Source organism: Lutjanus erythropterus, chromosome 14 (genome assembly GCF_056507025.1).
Source record: "Lutjanus erythropterus isolate fLutEry1 chromosome 14, fLutEry1.hap2, whole genome shotgun sequence".
Taxonomy (NCBI): domain Eukaryota; kingdom Metazoa; phylum Chordata; class Actinopteri; order Lutjaniformes; family Lutjanidae; genus Lutjanus; species Lutjanus erythropterus.
The window spans coordinates 13113150-13136944 of record NC_139330.1 but is presented as its reverse complement, the minus strand read 5'-3'; the positions used below and the strand labels follow the sequence as shown (position 1 = coordinate 13136944).

The window sequence follows — 23795 nt, the reverse complement described above, 5'->3', positions numbered from 1 at the left end:
ACTCTTTCTTGGCTCTTCCTTGACAGGTCGGAGTGCGCGGCGTCTTGAATGGCATCTAAACTTAATTATTTCAGAAGGTTCCAGAGTGTGAAATGAAATCTCCATATTTCTTAAGAAGATTAAGTAAAACTCAAGAGAAACTTTGCATTAACTCCAGGAATCATTTTCCTTTGTCTGGTCCTCATTTACGGTAGAGTTAGAGCAGTTTAATACAGACATTTACATATTCTTTGACAGGTGGTTTATATAGTCCGGTGAAGGAAAACTACCCTATTAAAAACAGATGTATTTGCTATAAAATATCCATATGAATATATAAAGATGATCTCAAGTTGCTACAGGTCTGTTATTTATTATTACTCCACTCATTCAGTGGAAAATAAAACACTCCCCACTCTTTGAGCATATATAAAATATCCTTTATTGATATTTTTGCAAGCATAAAGCTCCTTCAAACCTCAAATGGATCCTTTTTATTTTGTGAGTGAAACAACTTGTAGCCATCAGGTATAAAACAAAAAGGCCGGGATAACATTTTCTTTTGATAAAACTAAAAACAGCTTCCAGCAGCAGTCATGTTTTCACCTCAAACACATTTAGTACAATTGGGACAGAAAGAAATGCAGCTTTTATTAACTACTTTACAGACAAACACCGACCACTGTAATAAATACAAAAACAGACAGGCGAGTAAATGTGATATAAATAATATGTAGGTTGTTACAAGTACAAGAACAGGTTGAAACTGTGGAAGGAAGTGTGGGCTTATCTACAGTGATTGTTTAGTTCTTTATTGATTGTATTTATTATTTAAATGGGATTTCCTGCAATGAAAATCACTGCAGAGTAGAATCTTTTTTTCATTTCAGACACTTCAGTACATAAGGGTAGAGATATTTTCTATTTTAAATCTAGAAAAAAAGTTGCTGCCTGTTTTAACAAAAGAAAAGACACATTTATACATTTTATACACGTGGCAACTGTAAATACATGATTTTAAACCTCTGTAGGATGTGGCACAGTAACTCTGCTGTGTTGTTTTGTTTCTTTCAAACAGACACATGAGCTAGTCTTTAGTTCAAATGAAAATAAATGCATTTTTTAATAGTTGTGTCCAACAAACATGCATACTTTGTATAAAAAAAAAGACACAACTTTCAGACATCAACAGTGTATTTTACATTTTGTATTTCTATGCATTTGTTTCAGGTCATTTCCACATGTACACCTGTGTGTCTGTGTGAAAGCGTGTGTGTTCTCTCAGTAGCGATGCTCCCCTCGTGTTATGTGAGAGGAGAACTCGTATCGGTCTTGGCTCCGATGGCCGCAGAGGTTGCACTCGAAGGGGTCTCTGAAGCCGTGGCAGCCCATGTGAATGGTGTACATGACGTGGTCCAGGAAGAGGACGCGGCAGTGTTCGCACCGGTACGCTCTCACCTGCTCCCCGTCCGCTGTCACCACCTTGAAGCCCTCGGAAGCCATCTCCATGCTGGCCCGGATGGCCTCGTACTGCCTCTGCTGCTCCTCCTTCACCAGGGGCAGCACGCCGTTCCTCACCCCCGAGGTGATGTGGTTGGTCAGGTAGATGAGACCGGGGGCCGTCCCGCCCGGGCGGTCCTCGTTGTTGCTCTCGGTGTCTGTGGAGTCCTGGCCGCTGTGGCTGGGCGAGCCGTCCTTCTCGCTGGAGGCGGACTTGGAGTTGGAGAGCAGCAGCAGGTTCTCAGCTGCGCTGTCCTTAGCTGACAGGCCCGTCCCTGTGTGGCCCTCGGGGGCCGGCTTGTGCAGGGGGAACATGGAGCCGAGGCCGACATCGGAAGAGGAGGCCGGGGAGGTCTGAACCAGAGGCCGGAGCGACTCTGCCCCAAGGTAGCTGATGGCGCTGTTGATGGCCTGGTCGATGACATGCGGCTGAATCAGCTCACCTGATCCTCCGTCATAAGAGAGATCTGACAGACGTTTGTCACCTGAGGGACCAGAGAGAAAACAGAAGAATAATGTGAAGGTTTTACTTTTCTGACACACTCAAATTTTCACCTACATCTTATCATTTCCTTATTCTACCTCACACTGGCCCTGCTTCTCTCTAGCTGAGTCTGAAAATGACTCACTCTTTTTTTTTTTTTTAACATCTCACGGCCTCCTTTTAGAATTTCTAGTCTGACACTAGCATTTCCCTCAGCGTCTCAATATAACCTTAGAGAAGAAAGGTACCACTTTACAATAAGCATACTTATCAACACTGAGAACTCAAAAATAGGGATTTCAATACCACTTTGTTTCCTGAATTCTGGAAACAATAAGTAAATAATGAGTACAATGCAACAGCATTTAAATGCTCAATACTCTTAATTTTCTTTTTAATTCTCAGGGAGAATATAAGAATACAGAATATTTCATCCCTCTAGTGTGAACTTGAATAAATCTCTGGCATACACTAATATTAATCAGTTTTCTTTATTTCTTTCTTTCAAGAATACTTCTGAAGAAGCCTGGTGTGGTGTAGCTGTATTGTTGTCTGGGAGGAAACAGCAGACTTTTAGATTTGTACAGGGCTTATCCACATTGTACAGTGAAAGAAACAGTTTGCAGCAACGAAAAGTAAAAAAAAAAAGTGTGAAAATTTTCGAGAAATCAGGAAAAATAAAGGAGAATCTTGATCCCAGGAGGAAATAGGGAGTGGGATAATTGGGAGGGATGGCAAATATGCAAATAAGTCTACCCTTATACATGATTTATAAATAGTTTATAATAAAGTTATTAATTAGGTTGTAAAACAACAAAAACAATTTTACTAATGAGTTACTAACATTTGTAACTGGCAAAGGTAAGCTATATTTTAAAGTGTAATATGGTGCATGCAGAAAATGTCAAGGTAAAAAATATTGCCAAAACCTTTGTGTATGAATCTGGGAGGTTGATGTGTTTATTTGATGCCAAATGTTTGTTTTTTTTCCTGACTATTAAGATATGCTGTTGTTAAGTTTTAGTAACTTATTAACAAATCTGACAAAGCTGACAGGCATAAATGCTGGTTGATGGAGAAGACAAAGTTAATTATTGCTGTAACAGCTTATGAATTATTTAAAAGTTGTTAGCAACCTATTTAATAACCAAATTATAAATCAAGTAAAGTGGTACCTGTAAAATTAATATGCAGTATTAAATATTAAGTGAAATCATAGTCTATTCTAAGAGTAATTAAACAAGTTAAAGGCTGAACTGCAAAAATACTTCTGTCTGTTACACTGCATGCATTCTGCAGAGTCAGGGTGGCAAGATAATAAAATAATGACCACAACACACATTACAGCTTCACCTATGCAGCTTCCATAGGTGCTGCAGTTACACTTACTCCTCAGGAAAAGTTAGCGACATTGTATTCACACAAAGGAAGCAGATTTCAGCCCTTACCCACAAACTTCTGTGGCATAGTGCTCTTACGTTTAGCTACATTATTAGCTAGTCTGTCTAGCACCAAGGCTCTGTCAGATCCCGTCTGGCTTAAGTCTTCCCTCTGTTCATTCTGGTTGCTTTCTTCCTTTATTACTGGAAAGCAAGACAGAGAAGTAGATTTCAGAGTCAAAGTAATTTGAGTTGGTCCTGTTTTAACGTGATAAACAGGCACCTTATAACACATGAAGGTATTTTTTTCACAGAGCACAGAGCGGACTATTCTGACACACATGAGGCACTTGGTCTCTAAATATAGGACTTGTTCATGCTCACAGATGAGGTGTAGGTGTGTTTCTCAAGAATTTTATGGTGTATTCACTCAAATTATGACTGCTGAGTGTATATGGGCAAATACAGAACTTTACACTAGCATGATTACCGTGACTTAATTAACTCTGCAGTTATTTGGAACAGCTAAAGAACTTCTTCTCAAATGAAAATGAAAGTAATTGAACCTGACCTGTTGGAGCATTTAGTGACAGCACAACATTGTCGGCATGATACACTGCTGTTGCATGCATAGCGGCGAGTCCTGCACTCAGGCTAAAGTAGGTCATCAGATTTGAGTGAGAGCGTGTCATGAGGGACTAACCTGTGTAGATGCTGTTCTGCAGGCCCATGCACTGGAGGTAGTTGTGACATCTCTCCTTGTGCTCTTCCAAAGAGCTGCGCTGCTTGTAGCTCCGGCCACAGTAAGCACACTTGTGGGGTTTTCCGACTGCAGAATATAACATCATGTCAGTGACAAGAGCGGTGTGATGGCTGATACTGAAGTGATAACCCTTGGTATTTTAACAGTTTGTTTTGGTTACACAATGATGATTAAGTCTGTAGTTGAGTTAAGCTGCTGTTTTGGTCCTTTTTCTTAAGAAAAACAAAAAAAAAGTGCTGGGTTTTATATTTTCAGTTTAATTGGAATAAATAGAAGAAGGCAAACTGGGAATTTAGCAGGAACAGCTGTCAGACAGAAAACCCAAGAAAAGGCCTGACAGCACCGCCCATACTGTTTGATTGACAGCAGATATTTAGGAAGTCTAGCACAAAAAATTCCCTTGAGCAGGGCTGTAGCAACAACTGAGGTCACTGAGGTCATGTCATGTATTTCTGGGGGAATTTAAGAAATAACTTAGGGGGAGTTCACATTTTACAAATAAAAACTGAAATGATTCCTTGATAGACTTGATTTAAAAATAAAAACAATAAGAGATTAACGTTAATTTATTCCTGGTCTTGTAAAGAAGACTTTGAAATCTATTATAACAGACCCACAGACATGGAATATAATCTACTGAAAAAATTAACAGAAGAATAAATAAAATAGTAAAAAAAAATATATAAAAAAAAGTTTCAGGGAGAATAAAACATCACTATGTTCTGATTGTTCTAAGTAGCTTTACCAAAAAGTTTTCTGGATTAGAAAATTCTAACATGATGAAGATATGCACCTGTGGGGTATTCCACAAAGAAGCTAAATGTTTTTGGAGCTCAAATTCAGTCAAAACAAAGTTCTAAAAAATAAGAGGCCACAGATAAATGTCAATGACAATGACAAGTCTTGTATTCTTTTTAGTACCTGTGACAAAATACAACTGCAAAAAATGAATATATAAGTAAAAAACTGACTGGTTTGTTGAGACGTACATGTTTGTGTGGAGGGGAGCACTGTGATTGGTGGAACTTGTAGGAAGCTATGATGATTGGTCATTTGCCAAAAAGTTGCGGCGATTGGACAAAATTGCAAGGTTGTGCAGAACTCAGTAGGATTTATTGAATTTGTGTTAATTGTTGTAATCGCAGCTTCCTGGTATTTGATGTATCGTTACCTCCAAAGTCGTGCTGCTGTGAATACTCAGTGTATCAAATGTGTGTTACTCCACAGCTGAAAGTAGTTCCCAACAAATGCACTTTTCACTGCATTCTGAGTAATATTTCCTTAAAATTGGTTAAAACTTAAAAAAAAAAAAAAAATGAAACTGCATCTTTGCGACCGGGTTTTCAAGACTGTTTTAGTGGGAATGAATGGGCTTGGCGCTGAGTCATAAACATAGTAGGGAAGTTGGAAAGTACTGAGAAATAGAACAACAGTCAGAAAATACATTATATAATTCCAGTCTTATCCTTTAAGCACTGACCATGCAAGTTTGTAATCTTTTTAATTGCACCATCCATGCAGCCTTTGCTTGTTACAGTATGTTTCAGGTGGATAACAACAATAATCAGTGCTCACTTTAGTTTTTGTCACTTGTTGTTAGTTCAGGCAGATGATTGTGCAAACTGTTCTAAATTGAAATTAGTGTGCTAAAAACTAATCCTGCAGGTTATGGTTTCACTGTTCTGTGAAACTATTTCAGGCAGGGTTTGTGAGTGTACTGTTTACACCCAAAAATTTCATTAACACACTTCTGCAAAGCATTTGCAAAAAAAAAGTGACACCATATCTACACCCTGTCAACTTCCCCTTACAGAGCCTGGAGGTTCTCTCACTGTACGCACTGCAGAACATGTCATGCATTTTGTAAAGGCTTCCACCCGGCTGTCTCAGAATTACCACGAGTGCGGCAGGTTTCTGTGTTTGAAGCTTTGCAGACTCACCTGAGTGCGTGCGTAAATGTCCGGTAAGGGCGTCCCTCCTGCGACAGGCGTAGCTGCACAGGTGACACTTGAAGGGTTTCTCCCCTGAATGGAGCTTGATGTGACGCAGCAGGTTGCCCTTCTGGGTGAAAGAGGCACCGCACTGGCTGCACTGGAAAGGACGTTCTCCTGAGGACAAGAACATAACAGATGCACGTTATTGCAAAGTGATGCAGATAAAAAAAAAACATGAAAAAAGAATAACTTGTATGTTTTACTGGCACCCAGTTGTATATGCTCTTTTTACGTCTCCTAGCAGGCAGTTCATAATTTTTAATGTTTTTCTTGATTGCACTCCTCTCCCTAATCTCACTGACAACAATAAAAGCACAATGTCTTTGTCTTTTCTATGTTGCTGCTGTGGGAATGCGGGGTCACTGCACTACAAGCGTCCCGAGCACCAGAACAAGCGGGATGATGGAGCATCTCCGGGGCAGAGAGCGATCCAGCAGCCTGTGGGAGGGTTTCACAGCAGAGTGACACTCCATCTCTCCATGCTCCCCCTGCCCCACCGACTTCTGGCGCTCTGATCGAACAAGAGCCTTTCAGACTCAGCCTGCCAGTTCCGTAATGCACCATTGCCTAGGTCAATTTGATCTGAAAATCTCATTTTTTCCTCTTCTTCGTCTCTAAAATAAGAGCGGCACATCACAATGCAAATTCAGCCTCATTTGAATAAAGCGAAGGAAACACTTTGTGTTGAGAGCCAGTCTTCCTGATCAGCGCTTCTGGAATAAACCAATATCCAGCCTCTCCGAGTGTTGTGGCATTCTGTGAGAACGTTTTAATATGGCTTTTTTTTTCAAAGGCCCCCCATAAAATAAGAGTCACCAGTGAAGCAGCAAAAATATATAAAAAAAGAAATTCATTAAAAATGCATTTCAGGAGCAAAGACTCGCCACAGAATATTTTCTATTTAAATAGGAGGCACTTCATTATATCTTTTATTGTACTTTCTTTTGCATTTACATTAGTCTAGTGTTCCTTTCTTCCATTTTGAGTTTCATTAGTTTCTAAAGCTTGACAGTTAAGTGCCTTTTTCAAAAATGTTCCCCACCACTGGTTTGGCTTCATTACAATAGAATATCAATTTTGAAATTTGAAAAACTTTTAATAGCCAGATAATTGTCAGTTCATAGAGATTCCATTTTAATTGCAGCAGATATCCTGTTTCTCAGCTGAGGGCATGTTTTTTCGGACCAAGTTCGTCACGTCTGCTACTTTATCGCACAATAATTCGATCAGTTAGTGTTGCTTGTCATGTGGTAATTCAGAGTCATTTAGATGAACAATAATGAATGCTAATGGCATGCTCAAAGTCTATTTCACGCCCGATAGGAAGGTCTACATGCATACAGCCAAACGCAAGGATGCCTCTGCAACTACATCTGAGTATAAGGGTTTATTTTTAAGTTTATTTCTATCATTAATGTTTGTGTGCATGGAAAGAGGACACAAAGCTACTTTATATTAAATGTGATAGTGCTTGTGCTAATGCCATTTCTGCCATTTAGAGTCTAACAAATGCTCTAAACCTGAGGGGGAGCCACAGCAGACACCTCTCTAGCCCTGATCCATCCTCTCAATACTAACAGTGAACATCATGGGTGCAAAGGAAGGGCAAGAAGGATTGCAGACATCTTACCAGTGTGGCTTCGCTTGTGCACCATCAACACATTGGGGCCAATGCAAACTATCCCACAGATATCGCACTTGAGCTTCCCGTTGGGCAGCCGGATACCGCCGGCCGAGGAGAAGGCCTTGGCTTCGGGGCTCGGCTGTGAGCCGTTCACCTTGGCCCCCGAGGCATCGATCACGCGCAAGTCTTCCGCGCACTCCTCCTCCTCCACGCCATTCATGTCACAGGCCAGCCCATTCTCCTCATCACTGCGAGCCTCAACTTTAATGTTACAGGCTGGAAAAGAGGGCAAGGAGGGGGGCCACGGTTTAGAATACGAGCATGATGTTATACACTAAAGATGGTGTGATACTGATACTGTGACAGACTTAGAGAATAGATAGAGATCATGTTGCCCTAAAGTTGCCTTTGTTCTGGTCTGAATAGCTTCAAAACATAAAGTGAAACGGTTTTGTGAACCTTTCTGATTGTCCTCACTGAATGAATGAATGTTTCTAATAGATGCTTGGTCATTTAATCCACTTTACTTAACGCATCATTTCTAAAAAGGCAATTTGTTTTGCCTCTTTTTCATTCTGTTTGGTATGGCTTTTCTTTAAACATTATTTCATTATTGTTTTGTCGTTTTTAAAGGCAACATTTTCCTAAAAATAAACCCAATGTATAGACTCATATACACATAATCCCTTTCAATCATCACTTATGACCCACTAGAAGTGTGTGGCGGTGTCTGTATCTGCAGAGAACCTGCAGCCCTCTAACTGTATTTCCTTATTTTCTCATTATTTTGCTGTGCTTGAGACGCTTCACCAACACAAAACACAGGTATTTTACATCCTGGAAATGAGACACAACCATAAACTATCTTTCTGGTGAGTTTAAGAACATTTAATCTCTTTATTTTAGTTGTTTAATTTTGCACTTATTTCACAATTTACCTGACTATCTGTTGTTCTTAAATTCTGGTGTGATAGTTTCAGTGTTTTGTTTTGTTTTGGTCCTTGTAGTCAATATGCTTCTGTTGTTTTCACCCACATCCTTTTTTTCTCTGAATTGTGACACATTATATTATTATCATAATGTCATAATTAGTCTTTTTACATGCAGCTGTATATATTATTTCAATTATATTATATACTCTATTTCATGCATTCTTTAGAATTGGGACAATTCATGTCCTATCAAAAAAAAACTTTAAACCTTTATTAATACCAACACTAACTCAAATGCTGGTGACAATTTATTATTTAAGAAATTATATGCAATGCAAATATATACAGTTTATGAAATGTTTTGTTTTTCTTTAATTTCAAAATTTCATTTTAAATTTATAAACTTGCTCTTTGCTAGAAAACACCCTCGTCCCAGACATGAATTCACAACTTTAAACAGTTGAAAAACACGTTAAAAACCCTTCAAAATCTAAAACCGACAACACCTACTGATAACATGGGTATAAAAATGTTTTTTGTTTTTTTTTCTGAAAATGGATGTCCTTTAAAGTTGTGTCTCAGATTTCCATCGACTCTGTTGAGTTAATCAGGCATAAAAAGATTTAGCTATACACTAAGGATCTCTGTCTCTCTTCCTGTGTGGTGGGAATATTGCTCACGCAATGGTAAATTTTCTATTTCTCAACTAATTCTTTAAATAATATTGCTATCAGATGATGTTGCTATCAGGCCTTTTAAACTGACTTCCTGCTGTGGGCTGAATCCAGCCCTGAAACATCCTCAATCCAGCACTTTGATCATTTATAAATATGAATACAAGTATATCCGTGTGATTTTATTTGAAACTCCTGGTGACAATTTAAATTGTTTATTAGAAGATGATCATTTTATTAGTAGGCTTATTAGCGCATTCATATATTATATCTGTTTATTTTACAAAGTTTTAACTCAGAGGGAATTTGTGAGAGTCAAACTAAATGAAAAAAGATGCACATGCAACATCATGCTAATTCTAATCTCGGACAACAAAGGTGCTTTTTTTCCCTGTACTTTTGTACGTAATGTTTCTTTTCAAATTGTTAAACGTAACACAGTGGAAGAAAAAAATAAAAAGCTGCATAGTTTTACACATTTAAATTCCTGACTTTACAGGTCAGATGTAGGAAATGTAAACGTCAGGCCCCTTGGCATTTTCTTTTTTTCAAATATGGCCCTTGTAGTCAATATGCTTCTGTTCATTCCCCCTTTCTTCTCTTAGGATAGACGCTGTATGTAAGAGCCCTGCAACTGCACTGTAATGTAACTAGAGCAACAACCACTTTGTGATGACAAACTTCCTTTAGTGCACAATACGACATTTTCATGTTTACAGGGATGCTGCATCAAAACTTCAAAAACTTCCCCTTATTTCATGCATTTTTTTTTGTGAAGAAAAGTCAACAAACATCAGATAAGATCGACCCACAGCACACTCATTTAAACTGTAGACTGCTGCTGATTCCTTTCAAAGCAGCGTAGTATATTTCACGAGGATACACACAGGTGGATCGCATGTCTGCTGTTTGAGGATGTCAGTGATGAGATGAAGAAACACACAGATCATCTCACACCATCACACTTTGGTGAAACAAATGACAGCAAGATAAACAGGAAACAGAGACACAGGAAGCAGCGTGAAACTGGGGACGACAGCGGTGTCTATGAACACACACAGGCAAACACACGCTTGCATTTGGCTTTTTCACTATTTACAGGGGTCTCGAGCTGTCTGATTCTTGAGACTGCGAGCTTTTTAGAGCACAGAAAGTAAACGCTGCATGGTTGATGCATGACAGTTATTATTTGTGGAACAATTCTCTGGTGTTCCCAAAGTGATCTAAAAAGAGAAGTGTCCCTCTTTTCCCACCAGAGAATTTCAGACACAATTAAGAGAACTAACAGATCATGCAAGTTCCACAGCTACCAGCCTGTGGTTTGCATGTCATAGCGGCAGCCTGATTTCCCCATGCCTCTACCTCTGTTTGTACAACCGAAGAGGAAGAAGTGGAAATCATGAAATATAGGAATCTATGGAAAAGGGGAAGCTTCAGAAAGAGGGCCTGTCTAACTGAAATACCAAGAATTATGGAGAAGTGACATAAAGGGAAGCTCGGGAAGGGAATTGTAAAACAGCCTGTAACTGAAACAGTTTTTTTTTTTTTCTTTACAGGAGTCTTTGCTTTCACCAAGAGCCATGGAGGGAACATAAATCCCCTAATGCACAGTGCTTCCCATAGAGAACAAGAGGTGGGGTGAAATTTACAGAACTAACAACGCAGGATTGTGAGATCGCTTCTCTGATCACAGTCGTCCGTCCATCTCCACATAACTTTTTTTTTTTTTTTAATTTTGTGTTGCATGACAAACAATCTGCTCATCTGTCTGAATGTTGAAATTTGTTGGACAAACTCTCATGTCTTTATGCTGAGCAGATGAGATAAGAGAGACGTCAGCCATGCACGCAAAGGGAAGGAAAGGCTTCACTGTGTATTGAAAAAAAGACTAAATGGTATCTAAAGTCAATGCAAAATGGTACAGAACTGTGTGTGAATCAGTTACTAATCGATACTTCATGTGCAACCAAAATGTAATTTATAAGAATATTTATAACAATAACACCTGTCAATTCAACTAACAGCTTTCCCTTAATTTCAGCTATATTCTAACCATCTGTCCATTACTTTCAACTGTTTCACTTCTCATCCATTATTTTAAGGTATTTTAACCATTTATCTGTTTCTTTTACTTATCATTATCTCTATCAGTTTTAACCATGTAGGCGTATTTGTTGATTTTAGCCAAGGTTACCCATTTCAACAATTTATCCATTAGGATAGCTAGCTAGATACTAGTTAACTATTCCAACTGTGTGTCCATTACTTAGCTACTACTACTTTAACTATTTTTCTGCTACCTTTAGCAAATGTCATCTATCTAACCATTTCTCCATTACTTCAAGCTAACTATTTCAACTGTTAGCCACTACTTTTAGCAAATGTTATCTTTTCTAGCCATTTCTCCATAACTTTTAGCTAACTAATTCTACTTTTAATCCATTATTTTTAGCTATCTACTTTACTTTTAGCAAACATTATCTGTTATAACCATTTAGCCATTACTTTTAGCTAACTGTGTCAGCTGTTTATCCATTACTTAACCATTTATCCACTAATTTTAGCAAGCATTATCTATTCTAACTATTTAGCCATTACTTGAAGTTATATCAACTGTTTATTCATAATTTTCATTTATCTACTTGAAGTGATCTATTTCAACTTTTAATTCATTACTAACTAACTACTTTAACTACAGAAATAAAAATAGGTTATTCAGTTTTCATAAACTGGTTAAAATTCATATTTCCTTTTCAGTGGTTGAAGGTCCAGTTGTAACGTGTATGTCATGCAAGAAAGCCAAAACAAATGGAATGGCCAAAGTTGCCATAACTTGCCACCACAAATTAAATTCAAATTACTTTATTCATTCCACAATCTTTCCACATTCCTCCATGCAACTGCAGAAGTACTGAGATACAAGTACCCCGGGCTGGGAATCACTGACTTAAGACGTGTTTACACTTTCTGTGACATTTCGTGAAATGCCGTCAGGTTGTGCACGTGTCCTACTCACTGTGTTTGCAGAGGTGAAAGAGAATTACAACCTGCACTGAGCAGACAGAGTCATTGTTTCTGGAGATTCTACGTTGCACATGTCGAAAAACATGCGTGAGAATTTCTCACTTGAACCACCGAGGTGTTTCAGTCAGACACAAGCACTTCAATGATGACGTGTCAGGAAGAATTAAGCTAGAGGGATTTTTTTTTTTTCTAGGGCAAGTGATCAATTTTCTCACATTTGCATATCACAGAGCTCGAAAGCAAAACTCGATAAGTGGCTACACCACTTCAACCCTCCCAATTTAATTTATGGTTTTGCCCACAAAACCTCTGATTATCACAATTTTCTGTTGGCGGGTAGTTGTAAAATTATATGTCAATAAAAAGGCTTAATGAGACTATTGCCTTGGTTACTACTGAGCAACAGAGGCATTTATCTGCACATAGGAAACAAGCCACTGATCCTCAGTATAAACCCAAACACAGGTGTATATTGTGCATATAAGATATTTTGTAAATTCTTTCACAACTGTTGAAACGATCCACTCAAAAACCTTTATGTTTCACTGCAGTTGTCAGTTACTGAGACATCTAATGCAGCAGCGAGGCTCTCGGGTCATCAGCCGGCTAAAGCAGACAGAAGGGAACCATGAACGTTGCGCTGCCACCCACTTCTCATGGATATGGGGAAGTTGTGACTGAATTGGGAGTAGGAAGAAGGCTTTTTACTTTATATCATGTTTGTCAAAGTCACACATCCTGTTCTCCCCTTTTTTGGGAAGCAAGTGTCAGATCACATCGTAGACAAACAAAACAAGTCGCAATAAAATGGCAATAACCTCATGTGGATCTAATGGTCAGACTACTGATAAAGGGGTAACACAGTCTGTAGTAGGGAATCAAACAACGACGGATGAGTAACGTGACTAACCTGAAAAGGTATAGAATTATATTAAATAAGAAACAATTGAGTTATGTTGACAGAATGTTGTTCTGTAGTGTGGAAACACCAGGAGCCCGCTGGAGGTTCCTGTTACTGACTCGTGCTGCTCTCACTGCCTGAAAATAACCTTGTGTGCAAGATAGTGGAACCACATGTGTTAAACCACGCTAGCAACTCACTCAACACGACTTGCAGGAACACCAAAAACAGCCTGCTTTTCCCCTCACCCTTAAAAAAAAAAAAAAAACTCGCCTCCATGTTTTCGGGAACTAGACTCAGCTCAAGTCTCCTTCTGAGTCTCAGGTCTCTGAAATAGCAAAAGGCTCGGTCTGAATCACTGAAAGTGAAAGAGAAATCATGTCACTGGGATGTGGAGAAGATCGTCTTTCTCCCTTTGCAACTTTAAACGAATATGTCTCTGTGTTTATTTTCTGTTTAGGCCGTACAAGAAAACAGGCTTCGCTCAAAGTAGGTCGCAAATTAAGCAGAGCTCTATTGCATAATTTGAAATTAATATCAAGTTAGTAAATCCAAGTTTAGGGATTTAAACTAAATCAAATAGAGTTTTATCAATATGGAAAATAAAATAAATACATAAAAAATAAAACTGAGTGCTGTTGGGATGAAAAAAGTATAAACGAGGGGAAAAAATCATCTGTATTCCTAAAGAAACTGTTACCTTGCCAAAAAACAAAACATTACACTGTTTGCTAGCTAGCTAAAAGCTCAAAAACATGTTGTTTTCTAGCTAGCTGAAAGGTTAACAAAAGACTACATTGTTTGTTAGCTAGAAAAAAAGTGTTTTTTAAAAAAAAAAAAAAAGGAAAAAGAATTTGTTATATTTTTTTGCTAGCTAGCTATAAAGTAACCAAAACATTACAGTTTGCTAACTAACAAAGTTAACAAGAAATTAACACAAACTTAAATGAAATAAAGAAGAGATGCATCATAAAACTAAAACTGGTTGAGTTTGTCCTTTAACTTTCCTTGAGGAATTATTTTTGCTCAGTCCATCTCAAAAATGCAGCTATTTTAAGGATTAAACCTTTTCAGGTGTAAGTTTAAAGTTAATACTGGATCCCAGTTTAAATTGGAGTTAGAAATTCTGGCTTAACAGAATAAAACTAAATCCTGATTAAGAGGAAAAATTAAACCGAGGTTCAGGGGGGTTAATGTAATGTTGTAATGTCTTAATTTTAAGTTAATTTAAAATCATGATTAATGGGGTTTAAAATCGTTGGTGCAGCCCAGCCTTAGACCTAAAAACCTCCCCTGTGCTCTGAGTCATATGTGTGTGGATTGCAGCATTGTGAATGTGCAACAACAATGTTGATCCCAGGCTGTGAAAACTTATTTGCAACAGGAAACAACCTGGGTTTTTGAGGTTTTGAGCTTTCGATACTTTGAGGTCCTGTGTCCCACATATATATAGTCCCCCCTGCTTTTTGCCTTTTTTTCACGACAGAGAACTGAGCAGCACATGATACTGGGTGATAATTATAACTCATTCTGGCTTTTATCACAGAGGCAGCGATGCATAGATGTACCAGATACTTGCACTTCCCTTCTTTCGGTCTTCGGGCTCTTTTCTCTCTGTCCCTATATAGACATACATGAAGTGATCACACTGTGTAGGGAATGAACAGAAACTCACATACGGATGATAAGCTGCAAGATGTCGCCTCTTTACTCTCTTTACTGATGAAAGCCAAACATTTAAATCATCTAATTTCTGACTCTTTACCAGTTTTTTTTTTTTTTCCAGACTGTACTAAACATCCATCATTCAGTGAGATGAGATGCACACAGTCGATTAAAACGTGGCTCCCTAACATTTTTCAGTTGTTCAGATGCCATCGCAGCACTTGTTCAGAGGTGTTCAGAGAGATTCCTGACAGCTCAACAGTTGTAAAGTCACACAGAGAGCCTTTGTGAGTAAGTGTGTGTGTGTGTGTGTGTGTGTGTGTGTGTGTGTGTGTGTGTGTGTGTGTGTGTGTGTGTGTGTGTGTGTGCGTGTGTGTGTGTGTGTGTGCAGGTGTGTGACCTATGTGGTGCAGTGATGCGCTGATCTCTCTGAGCTTGGCCCTGTTCCTGAACTCTTTATCTCCAGGAGTGTTGAAACTGTCTGATGGCAAGTTCTTCTTAGGAAACTCTTACACATCCTATTTCAGTTTCCTCTCCTCACATTTTATTTTTGACGGTGTGTGTGCGAGAGAGCAGCTAATCTTTGCCGTTATCTGGACAAGTGGAAAAACACAGATAGGATGGTCAGCTGTCACACATTTTGCCATAAAGTAAAATAATTTGTCATGACGGCATAAAGGAATTAACCCACATTTTCATGAACCTCACATTTGACGCCTTGAACTGTCTGCAGCATTTCCTCAAACTATCTGTTTCTTTATATTTCTATCTAAGAAATTACAACTACTCAAAATACTGTAACTAAGTAAGTTTTTATGGTGGTTTCGTCTGCATTTAGACCAGAAGAGTGCAGGAGTTGAGATTAATTTAGACTGAAGATTTTCAATTGAATGCCTGCTATTGATAATTCATTAAACATGAACGGTTAACCCCCTATGTGTTTACTGTCTTGCTGCTAGGTAATGTTCCCATTTTGGGCTTTTTGCAGTCACACAATACATCCTCAACCATGATGCAATGCTTTAAAAAAGAGGCAGGGCCCTAAAGACACTAATATTGGTGTTTTAATTTTTCTGAAAATTACAGTCTAGAAATACTGATTTAAATTAACAGATGACTAAAGTTGAATTTAAATTTATTCAGTGTACTTTATTCAACAAATACATAATGTAAAACTGTTAAAATGTACAAGTTGCCTTGAGGTGACACCATATCATTATGGTTTCTCATGACATTTTTGTTACGTGTCTTTAGGTTTATATACTGTTCAGCCATTGTAAGATAGGGTGTTAAATGTAATTACTAACTATTCTATTTTATTTTAACTCAGAAGCAGTGAGCAGCAACACAACAACATGCTGTATACCAGGAAAGACTAACTTTAACTTTAACACAAATGATCAAACACTGATTGTGACTCACAGTCTTGTTTTGAGGAGGGTTGTGATAGTTTGGTTTGATAGATTGTTGTTGTAAAGTTTGCTGAAATATGTGCACAGTCTTTGACACATTCAGTCCTCCAGGCTATTCCACAATGATAAAATGTTGACTAAAGGCAATGTCCGGACAAACAAACTTAATTTAATTAATTTTCAGTGTTTGTCCATTTCAAATGATAAAAAATAACTCTCTTTTTTTAACTTCTTTCATTCCTTACCATTATGGTAAACAAATTAAGTTTACTTATTCTATTATATGACAAAAAACAAACAAACAAAACAAAAGTTGTTTTTTTTTACCAACTGGCGTCATAATGCATACCATAGAGGGTTAAATAATGACTGATATTCTAGGTAGTTTTGGAGAAGAATAATATTTCAATAATTTCATAGCACTTCTGATTGAGTACAGATGTTCAGGACTGCCTATATCTCCTGTCTTTATTCAATAAATTAATTCAATTAATGACAGTGGCTCTCATGTGGATCCACCTGATCTGAAAGCATCTTGAAAGCTGTGATGGTCCCGCACAATCTGAGCATGTTAATGTGCTCGAAGGTCTGAACAGGCTATGGATTTCATCAATAAGCAGTAATAATGAGCAAAACTAAAACCTGTATTATTTATCCTTTGAACACTGTGCGTTTTGTCTGATTCATCTCGCTGTCATTAGCTATTAATGACCAGTAATGTCTTCACCTTCACCATGAACGAGCCACCCACGTCAGAGACTTGAGATAAATATACACGGCCGATGTGAATCCCCTCAGCATGCTTCATCCTTATTTTCACCATGATATTCCCTGGCTTGATGTTCACAAACTCAAATCAAGGCCACATTAGCTATTCCTTAAGATTCGGGTTATTAATGACATGCCATGGATCAAAGGGATTTTTTTTTTTACCTTTTTTGCCAATGACCTAAATGTGTCTCTTTGCAGCTTTAAATTAATTTTTCCAAGGGATTTAGAACGGAAAATATCTCCCACTGGATGGGATTAAGTTATAAAAACATTTTATGCTTTTTTAAATACATATATGTTATGCTTTTGATTCTGATATTACTTTGATTTAACCGTTTGACTCTGATTTGGATGCTTTGGGAATGAATACATTAGTGTTGGGAAAGGCACTGCAGTGGTTTTGACTCATTTTGGTTGCTGCTTCATGGGAAACACTCTACCTAATGTGGAAACCGCACAATTACATTCATTTATTCTTAATTTAAACAAGCTTCAGTAGTGTTCTGACTGGCTGTGGGTGCGTTTGGTGAGTCGCTGCCTCGTACCTTTGTCCCCTCTGTTGTTCTGCTGGTGGGTGGCGCCAGCTGACAGGTCCTCGGGGACGGCCATGGGCTCCTCGGCCTCCTCAGACGCTTCATTGGCAGGGGGGCTGTCCCTGCCTGGGGAGACACACACCAGCGAACACCCATCACTCACCAGGCAACCCCTTGATGCGTCCCATTCAGGAGAAGCAAAATTACCTCCGGCTGGGGTAAGAAGCTGTTTGCGGGCCTATTGTATCTACCTTTATGGCTCAATCATGCAGTAGGCAGTCTTTTACCTGGCATCTGGGCCATTTCCTGGGCCTCCTCTGTCTCCATGCGGTGCAAGTACTCTAATGGGAGAGAGATGGAGATGTAGATGTGTGTAAGTTTAATCAAGTGCAGGCTGGAGAAACAACATTATAAAAAGCTCGAGTGGAGTAAAGGGTGTACTTCTCGACGCGACTTCGTCACCTCAGTGAGATCACTCTTGTCACAGACACAGACCGTCCCCCGCATTACATTACAAAGAATTACAGACATTTTCATTACAAGTCTGACAGAGAGACCGAGCTTGGAGAGCGGCTGGGCTGCGGCTGATGGGGCCCGGTGGTGGCGCGGGGTTGCTGGGAATGGGCTTTCAGACCACATTTGTTATTTATTGTTAATTTCCTGCCACGTAATCATCCAAAAATGCAAACTGACTGCCGCAAAATTAAGCAGAAAATTAACTGGCCCCGGGTCACGAGGATGCGGGTGTTTGCCGTGCCCAGCTGATCGGCGCTCATGTTCTCTCTAATTTACTGAGCATGCATCGCTGAGCCCACGGCCTGAGCACAGAAGCATGGAAGACACAATGAGAAACAAAGAGATATAGAGAAGAAGATGAGATAGACGCAGAGGCAGAGACGTAGAAGGGCAAGAAGTCAGAAGAGCAAATGCAACAGGAAGGTGCAGAGAAAAGACGAGAGACAGAAAAGCAGGCCGAAGGACAGAGAAGTTCTCTTTATTTATTTTTTAGAAGCGATCCTTCGGCCAGGGCTGAATATCTGAGGAGTCACCAGTGCTCGTGGCCCCATTAATAATGGATGGCCCTCAAGCCTGCAGCAGATGGGCCCGACAGCCTCAGCCCCAGCTCCGCCACTTCAAGAAGCCCTTGGTGGGGCCGCTGCCCAGTCCAAGCAGCCACTCAGGGAGAAGTGAAGCTCCCGAAAATAGCGAAACGAGCCCAAGGGAGAAGGGGAACCTAGGCCTTCCTGTTTTACTGACAGATGGCTCCACACATTTGGAACAAATAGTGGGAAGCGACCGGGCCGCTCTGTCGCAACGCGCAGCATTCTGCGGAGTCAAGTCAGGAGCTCGACGGCCCGAAGACGCCCAGGATGCAAGTGTGAGGCACGGAGGAGGAGGAGGGGGGCAAAGGTCACTGGTGCAGATGATTTGTTCAGCACAACACGGGGGTGTTGCGTGTTACTGTGCTGAGCTGCGATTCTGCAGCGCCGTTCTTCAGCATCTGGAGCTTGGAGGTCGGGGGCAGAGGGGGGTATATTCTCCTGTGCCCTTTTTTTCTGGGCAGATGGTGCGAAGGGAAACACGGATGCGTTGGTGGGGGGGCTTTGACAAAAATAAAAAAGAGAGTTCCTACATTCAGCCACAACCCACTTGCGTAGGCATGTGGAAAGTAAGGTGCACAGAGAATATTCAGGAAGTAGATGTGTAGTTAGAGCACCAAGTTGTACTATATTCATGTTTTTTTTTATTTTCTACATTACAGACTTTTTTGTTACTACTTTAAAAACTTTTCTCATAAAGTTTGAGTTTGAAAATATACTTTTTGATAAGAGCAGGTGCACTGCAATTAAAATGTTTTAGAGCTGCAACTAGTGAGTATTTTCATTATTGATCCATAAATGTAAGAAATTTTGAAAAATGTTAATCAGTATTTCCCAAAGCCCACTCAACCACTCAAACATACAGAGTTTACTGTCAGAGATGAATAAAGAAACCAGAAAATATTCAAATCTGAGAAGCTAAAATCAGAGAATTTGGACATTTTTCACAAAAAATGACTCAAAATGATAAGTTTGATTATCAAAATAGTTGGCAATTAACTTAATAGTCAATTAATAATCATAAACTAACTCATAATAAACTCTAAAATGTTTTCAACCAGATCAGTCATAACTTTTTTAACTCATGTTTCACAAAATCAAACTGAAAGTATGAGAATTAGCAGGGCTTTAACCCCTTATTGCTCATGTTCTAGTTGTAACCGGGAGGAGATGTGTGTGAGTTAGTGTGTATATGTGTGTGTGTGAGCGTGTGTGTGTAAACCGGGGGCAAGTGGAATCTTTCAGCCAGTGAAATGGAAGTCACAGAAAAGACCTGTGACACACAGCGCAGTGCAGGGGGGACTGGAAAAGTTTTGGTCTGAGTGTGTCAAGTGAGGAGAGGAGGCAGGAAGAGGCTTGTGGGTTGACAGAATTCACAGTCCTCCTCCTGTGTGTGTGTGTGTGTGTGTGTGTTTGTGTGTTTGGTGGATGGTGGTGGTGGTGGTGTGTTGGGGGGGGGGGGGGGGGGTGGAGGTTAGAGGCGCCTGCTCATAGTGAGGTGCAAAAGCTACACCAGGGAGCAGGGTGGAGATGAGAAACAACGAAACCGTTAACAGATACTGAGGGCCACACCAGCAAAGCTTGGATACCCAGGAGGAAGTTTAAACACTGGTGTCTATGCATAAATAAGATACATAATGCACAGTTAAAATTAACCATAAACACTAAGGCACATGAAGCAATACTCTGTGGAAAATGTGGAAAATGTCACATTTCTTAAGTGTTTCGGTTAGTTTTATTTCATTAAAATTCACCATATTTACAATTTTAAATAATAATCCAACATTATGGTGTAATTTGATAACATTTGTGACCTTTATTGGAATAATTAAATGTTTAAAAAACAAAACAAAAGTATGATTTAAAGGTAGAATTTATAGGATTTGTCTAAGCTGTTTGCAAAAAATATACAGGGCATCAAATATCATCATCAACATTAGTAAAATTTCCTGAGCACAGCAAAATAATGAGAAAATTAGTAAAAACAGGAAAAGGGCAAGGTCTCTGCAGAAACAGCCACCGCCACACACTTGTAGTGGGTCATAAGTGATGATTGAAAGGGATTATGTTGTGTGTTGTATTTCTGTACGTTATTTTTTAGGAAAATGTTGCATATCATGCCTTTAAAGCCAGGGAAGCTCATGCCTGAATATTTTTGCATGTTTCTGCCAATGAAAGTTAGATTTTTGGCTGCAATGAAACATAAATAACAGAGCCCTTCATCACACATTTTTTGCTATCATCATGCGCAAACAATATGAATCATAGCTAGACTAATTTATGCACACACACTCCACTAAAATGTTCCACTTTAGACGGTTACTAAGCAGACTTACTGATGATTAACGAAAATATCTGAATTGATAATTGTGGGTTTTATGAGAAGTAATGAATGAGGCTGTGGGCGTTTTCTTATCAAACCATTAGGAGAAGAGATTATCCTACACTGCCAAGCAATGTGGTGCATGGTCACCTTTGTTCATATGCACATGGAGATTCTCATCAGTAATTCATGAAATGTATGGGTGTAAGTGGGTAGATAGTGTTAGCGGATGTGTTCTGGGAGCCTATCGAGGGGGCAAGGGGGGGGAGAGTAAAGGTGCGCTGAAGAGAAGTTTCCTTCATTTGCATCTGACACACTTCAGTACTCTGCTATTCAGACAGTACAATCATTTTAATAACTGTCTGCCTTCCTCTGCCCCCCCTGTCCTCCCCCCTCCTACTTCTGTTTCTACTGACAAGAAAGATGATGTATCTACAGACAGATTTGCAGCACTTTCAGCACTTCTCTTTCCAACCGAGCTATGAAAAAGTCCTATTTGTGCAGGTATTGGGGTTCCTTTACAAGTTTTAAATAGATCTAACATCTAAAATCAAACATATTTTAATATTACATTTGCCTGTGTGTTACTTTGTGTTTAATGTTTTGCATTTAAGTTTAATTTGAGTGAATTTATAGAATTATTAGCTTCCCTGAAATGTTTCAAACTCAGAAATATAACATTTTACTTGAAAGTAAACTTCAAATGCATTAATACTTAGAGAAAAGTACAGATTAAATCAAATGAAAATGTTTTCTCACAGTTTAGGACAGACTAATGGCAGCTCATTGACTTTACATCACACAAATGCCACTTTAAAGACATACAAGTGAAATTAATTCTTAATTTGATCAAAATCCAGTGGGGAGTGAAGTATTTTGTTTTCCAACTTCTACAAAAACAAGCTTAAGGTTTTAGAGCGTGTTTTAAAAAGATGAAAACAGTTTATTTCCTCATCAGTTTGACAGTGAATCTTTTCTGTTTTGTCGTCTTTCGGGGCGTTGATGAGCAACTTTCCACCTCAGTGTAAAAAGTTTCTTCAGTCCTGCCTACAGATGAGCCTTTTTTCTCTTCTCTTCACTCAGACGTTTAACAACTAACTGAGACCGTGGTTCGAACAGGTGAATTCAGAGATTAACGGTATGAGCAATTATCACATTTATCGATTATTAACTTATAGGAAACGTTAGATGCAGCGGTAGTGTGTGCGTACTGATTTCCTGTTCAAGTAGCGCTAAAATATTTTCACACACGGTTTACTGTTTGGTCCCGAAAAATGTCATTTTAATTAAGTTCATTTTCTTTAAAGCGTCATTTAATATTTTATAAAACTTATTTAAGATACAGAGAGACTATCTCAAGTTTGCTGAGCGCACATCTGTTGCAACAGGTGCTATAACAGGAGTGTAAAAACGTATTAAACATCATAAAATTCTGAAGAAATCCGTAGATAATTAGTAGGAAATCCTAAAAATAAGATGAATATTTTTAGATAAATTTAAGTGGTTGTGAAATAATTTATCCATATGTTCCCAAAAGAAAAAGACACATGGAAAATGGGAGCATTCCCCTCTTTCTTTTAAATTTCCTGGCTGTTTGGCAACAAACGACTCGTAAAAATGAAAATATATTTCTGTATTTAATTTTAAAAGTTACTCTGGTTTGTTAATCGGCTACATGTCCGGTACCAGCGGAGAATAACGCGCACTAAACGGGATCTGATGCTGCGGCGCACCTGCACCGAAACTACAAGGAGAGTCTTTTTTTCCAGTCAGGTGCAAATGCCTCCTAAAAGACTTGAGAAGAGACGAGCTCAGTCCAGAGGTGCTGAACTATAATTTAAGATGAGTGTGGAGCTGAAAAGCGCGGTGGAGGTCACTTTACCTGCTATTCCTTGAGTTTGCAGTATGAAGTTCTTCCAACTCTCCCCGGCTCCATGTGCAGAAGGTCGCAGCGCCGCGGCGGCCCCATGGAGCTGCGCCCTGAGTCCCTCCCCTCTCCACTGCACTTCCTCGTTCCAGCCCAACATGACTATGTCTCTGAGCTCGGCTGGGGCATTTTGCTTGCTTTTATCCACAGGCCGAGTCTGCGGCGGGGAGTCGAGCCACCGAGCCCTTGGCACTTGCTTTGTGCCGTGCCAATAAAAGCTGACACCCAGTAGACCATCACTGGCAGCCATGCATGAGATGGGATGAGGCGCGGAGGAGAGTGGACCATTCATTGTTTATTTATTTCATTCTCACCGAGGAAGCTGACGGGGGGGGGGACTCCTCACTTGCATATTGGACAGCTCCCCTTCTGTCACCTGTTCTGGCACGCTGAAGCAGTCCATGAAATTAACACAAACTGCTTTCTTTCCCATGTAATGAGTTTTTTTTTCTCTCTCTCTCTCTCTCTCTCTCTCTCTCTCTTTAATGTTTCATCCGTTTGACTTTGTTCTTTCTCTCTGCTGATTGTCCCCTCATTGCCAGAACCTTCTGTCCCACCTCATCACACCAGCAGAGTCCAGATTATATCTGAACCTGAGCAAATTCTTTCCTTTTTTCAACTTTTTGTTCTGTTTTAAGATGCATCCAACACTGAGTGCATCTTCACTGGCTGCGTCCTGCAGAAGATCATCATAGAGATATGCTTTACATTCACTGAAATGTGGTTTTCCCTCTGGTTTAGTGCACAGGAATCTACAAACCAACAATATGCCATTGGCACTGAGAGTCCAAACCCATCAGAGATACTTTA

The 23795-nt window shown here is 39.3% G+C and overlaps 1 protein-coding gene across 5 annotated transcripts; it reads right to left on the bottom strand.

Annotated features, from left to right (window-relative positions):
• Positions 1 to 403: 403 nt before the first annotated feature.
• On the bottom strand, positions 404 to 23371 carry ikzf1 (IKAROS family zinc finger 1 (Ikaros)). 5 transcript variants are annotated; one of them, XM_084736531.1, is made up of 8 exons: positions 22941 to 23371; positions 17923 to 17976; positions 17648 to 17761; positions 7730 to 7999; positions 6046 to 6213; positions 4046 to 4171; positions 3442 to 3546; positions 404 to 1964 (listed from the first exon to the last, which is right to left on the bottom strand). In XM_084736531.1, exons 1-8 carry the CDS (start codon positions 23275 to 23277, stop codon positions 1261 to 1263), a joined length of 1878 nt encoding a protein of 625 aa, XP_084592657.1. In that variant the 5' UTR covers positions 23278 to 23371; the 3' UTR covers positions 404 to 1260. The 5 variants fall into 5 exon arrangements, with proteins under 5 accessions (XP_084592657.1, XP_084592656.1, XP_084592658.1 ...); XM_084736530.1 differs by having other exon boundaries at positions 3412 to 3546; positions 22941 to 23250; XM_084736532.1 differs by lacking the exon at positions 3442 to 3546 and having other exon boundaries at positions 22941 to 23366.
• Between the last annotated feature and the right edge of the window lie 424 nt (positions 23372 to 23795).